Raw genomic sequence first — 4,485 nt, 5'->3', positions numbered from 1 at the left:
GGGGGTGCTGTTGCACATCCGTGACACGGAGCCACGGCCCAGCAGGTGTGTTCGGGGAATATGAATATTACTTTTCAAACTGATTCACGGTCGTCTCCTAGCAACAGCAGACAGTAGCAGCCACCCGCTCGCGAAGCTAGAGACATTTCTACATGTTACATTTCTAACAAGCTGCAGCAAATAGAAGAAATAAAATGGTGAAAAAAAAAACACTCTTACCCTAAAACTGTCACAAGAACTTGAAGAAATGTGGCTAATGTACAATATGTAGAGAACCGACCAAAGTCTTGCCCAAATACTGTGTGGCTGAAGTAGGTTCCGGTGCCTCTATGTCACTTCGTACATTCAGCTGTCTTTGACACCGAAGGCATTCGAAGGAGAGGTCCTTCAGAAAGACATCACTATTAAGATGTAGAATATTTACGGCAATGGCACCTTTACAGACATTATGTGTTCTGATTGGCCAGGGATACATCCAAATTAAGGCTGTGTGTCTGATTGGATGACACCAGACCTGTAGGCTGTACGCCGGTGGCCAGACTCGATATGTAAGGAAAACATGAGACTGGAAGTGATGGCAGAGACATCGTCCATTCATGGTACTGACGGAACACCCAAACGGTCGGGAAGTCTACGGCAGTGAGTTCAGCAGACACACTGCTCCCCCACACACACACACACGCACACGCACACGCACACACACACACACACACACACTCACATGCACACACACACACACACAAACACACACACTCAGACACACACACTCACACACACACACACACGCGCACACACACACACACGCACACACACACAAACACGCTCACACACACACACACACACACACACGCACACAAACACACACACACACATACACTCAGACACACACACTCACACACACACACACGCGCACACAAACACACACACGCACACAAACACACTCACACACACAGACACACACACACACGCACACAAACACACACACACACACATACACTCAGACACGCACACTCACACACACACACACACACCCACACACACACACACACACACCCACACACACACACACACACACACCTTCACTGTGATGTGGACGATGACGGACTTCCCTGGCGGGGGAGGCCGTACCCCCCCCCCCCTGAGGAGGGGGCGGGGGTTCGGGTGGTGGGCGTGGTCACAGCTCGCTGACCCTCTCGCTCAGCGTGCCAAGCTCCTCCTCCTCCTCGGCGTAGCGCCCCCCCCCCTGGAGCAGGTTGCCGTGGGGACCGCAGGGCGGGTAGGGGGCGTGGTCCCCGTGCAGGGCGTGGCCGGCCCAGCGCGGGTCGTCGCTCTCGTGGGTGATGTAGCGGTCGTTGACCCGCCCCTCCAGCCCCCGCAGGTCAGACCACATCTGGTAGTCCTGAGGAGCACACACACACACACACACACACACACACACACACACACACACACACACACACACACACACACACACACAACTGAGGCACGGGTCTGGGCAGGGCTGGTCTGGTCTGGTCTGGTCTAGTCCGGTTAGAGGTGTAGACTGGTCTAGTTAGAGGTCTAGTCTAGTCTAGTCTAGTCTGGTCTAGTTTGGTCTAGTTTGGTCTAGTCTAGTCTAGTCTGGTCTAGTTTGGTCTAGTCTAGTCTAGTCTAGTCTAGTCTAGTCTGGTCTAGTCTAGTCTAGTCTGGTCTAGTCTAGTCTAGTCTAGTCTAGTCTAGTCTGGTCTAGTCTAGTCTAGTCTAGTCTAGTCTAGTCTGGTCTAGTCTAGTCTAGTCTAGTCTAGTCTGGTCTAGTCTAGTCTGGTCTAGTTTGGTCTAGTTTGGTCTAGTCTAGTCTAGTCTAGTCTGGTCTAGTTTGGTCTAGTCTGGTCTAGTCTAGTCTGGTCTAGTCTGGTCTAGTTTGGTCTAGTCTAGTCTAGTCTAGTCTGGTCTAGTTTGGTCTAGTCTAGTCTAGTCTAGTCTGGTCTAGTTTGGTCTAGTCTAGTCTAGTCTGGTCTAGTTTGGTCTAGTCTAGTCTAGTCTAGTCTGGTCTAGTCTGGTCTAGTCCGGTCAATGACGGATTACAGCATGGGCAAATGGATTTGAATGTTTTTGATTTGCAAAATAAATACATCAAATTTAAAAAAAGAAATGACATGAGTCAGTGTCGTAGTGCTTGGTCAACGGCCAATTTCACAGTGAAAATGGAGAAACATGTGCTAAGCGGGTCGGCAAAGCGTAAACGAAAGAAAGACAAAGACACTAAAGATACTGCCCTGGTAGGCCTACAACAAACACCGTCCATCTCAACATCTTTTAACAAAAAACGAGAACAAGGTGACAATGCGGAATTCTTTATATTTTAAACTATCGAAAGTCGTTAAATGATATTAACCTGACAGATCTCATGCTCTCTCTCTCCCTCTTTCTCTCTCTCCCCCCCTCTCTCTCTCTCTCCCCCCCCCCTCTCTCTTCTGGCTGCGTGCTGCATTATAATGTGTGTGATTGTGGATTGCATGAGTTATAATATGTGACCAAATTTGGTGTGCTAGTGCGTGTTGGTAGGTGTCTGTGGCTGGTTAGAGGTCTAGTCTGGTCGGGTCTAGTTTAGTCTTCACTGGTCTAGTCTAGTTAGAGGTCTTGCCTGGTTGGGTCTAGTTTAGTTTAGTCTAGTCTGGTCTAGTCTAGTTAGAGGTCTAGTCTTGTCTAGTTAGAGGTCTAGTCTTGTCTAGTCTAGTCTAGTGAGAGGTCTAGTCTAGTTAGAGGTCTAGTCTTGTCTAGTCTAGTCTAGTTAGAGGTCTAGTCTTGTCTAGTCTAGTCTAGTTAGAGGTCTAGACTAGTCTGGGGGTCTGACCTGGAGCCAGGGGTGGCTGATGGTCTTGTCCACGCTGAACCTCTTCCTCATCTTCACCTGGAGAAGGTTGGTGATGAGGTCGATGGCTGGGAGGAACCAATCAGAGACCAGAGAACAGGAGAACCAATGAGAGACCAGAGAAAAGGAGAACCAACGGGAGAACAAAGAACATGAAAACCAATCAGAGACCAGAGAACAGGAGAACCAATGAGAAACCAGGGAACAGGAGAACCAATGAGAGACCACAGAACATGGAGAACCAATGGGAGACCAGAGAACAGGAGAACCGATCACAGACCAGAGAACATGGAGAACCAAAGAGAGGTTCATAGAACATGGAGAACCAATGACAGGAAAGAAAGCCTTCCAAACTAAAGGGAGACAGACAGACAGACAGACAGACAGACAGACAGACAGACAGACAGACAGACAGACAGACAGGGCACTGGTGTTGTTGTAAAGCGGAGGGATAAGTTGGGGAAGGGGGGAGGTGGAGGGGGAGAGAATAAAGGAGGGAGGTGGAGGGGGGGGTGAGGAGAGGAAGTGGGGGTGTTCTGCTCCCTGCTGGGAGAGGATTGTTGGGGCTAATGACCAAAGCTAACATCATGTTAACATTTCTTCAGGGGTCAGCGGTCTGAAGAGTTCCTCCGGCCCCCCCTCCTACTGGGGGCCCCTGAGGCTGAGGGGCCCCCTTCTCCCCTCATTATACACATGAATAGAGCCTCACATGAATGGAGCCCTCTCTCTCTCTCTCTCTCTCTCTCTCTCTCTCTCTCCCTCTCTCTCTCTCTGTCTCTCTCCCTCTCTCTCTCTCCCTCCCTCTCTCTCTCTCTCTCTCCCTCCCTCTCTCTCTCTCTCTCTCTCTCCCTCCCTCCCTCTCTCTCTCTCTCTCTCTCTCTCTCTCTCTCTCCCTCGCTCTCTCTCTCTTCTCACCCAACTATCTCAGCTTACTCCTGCTACACGCATGTGAGACGCACACGCACACACACACACACACACACACAAACGCGCACACATACACAGAGGCACACACACACACACACACACACACACACACACACACACACACTCACAAACACACGTGAGACACACACACAAACACATTGACACTCATACACACGCAGGTGCACACACACACACACACACACACACACACACATACTCACACACACACACGCCACACATTCACACTCACACACACACATGCACACACAGGCACAGAGACACACACTCAATTTCACTTTCACGCACACACACGCTTAAACCTTGTTTTTCCAGATGAACTTCGAGGTTCAGGTGAAAGCGCTTCACTTTCCTGCTGCTTGGTCTCTCTCTCTCTGGACACATTCCATAAGGTCTATCCGCCGCTGGCCAGACTCACAATAGGTGCATTCAACAATGACCATGTACAAATAAAGTGCGAGAGAGTATCTTGAGGAGATCAAATCCATAAAATAGGCTTCTTTACGTTCTGCTGAGAAATGTTTTATTTTAAATTCTTTGCACTGAGGGTCGCTTCTAGTTTAGCCTTCTCCTATCCACTCCACATTTAATCTTCTGTGTTTGAATCCACCACTCATCCATCTTTCAAATGTCATTTTTCTAATTTATGATTGGCCCTTTACCGTGGACTAGCACCATCTACCGTGTTC

General features: G+C 49.4%; 1 protein-coding gene across 1 annotated transcript in view; it reads right to left on the bottom strand.

Moving 5' to 3' along the window:
• Nucleotides 1–1,174: 1,174 nt before the first annotated feature.
• Nucleotides 1,175–4,485, bottom strand: part of prkd1 (protein kinase D1) — a gene marked incomplete at both ends in the record, with an annotated part of 29,100 nt that continues 25,789 nt past the window's right edge. Inside the window, 2 exons of the mRNA XM_079752102.1 lie at nt 1,175–1,399; nt 2,834–2,919. Of these exons, the coding sequence (XP_079608228.1) occupies nt 1,175–1,399; nt 2,834–2,919 (311 nt within the window). The remainder of the gene's footprint in view (nt 1,400–2,833; nt 2,920–4,485) is intronic.

Source organism: Pollachius pollachius, assembly GCF_949987615.1.
Source record: "Pollachius pollachius genome assembly, chromosome: 15".
NCBI classification, from domain to species: Eukaryota; Metazoa; Chordata; class Actinopteri; order Gadiformes; family Gadidae; genus Pollachius; species Pollachius pollachius.
Note: the sequence above shows the minus strand (reverse complement) of the source record. Positions and strands in the feature narration are given on the sequence as shown.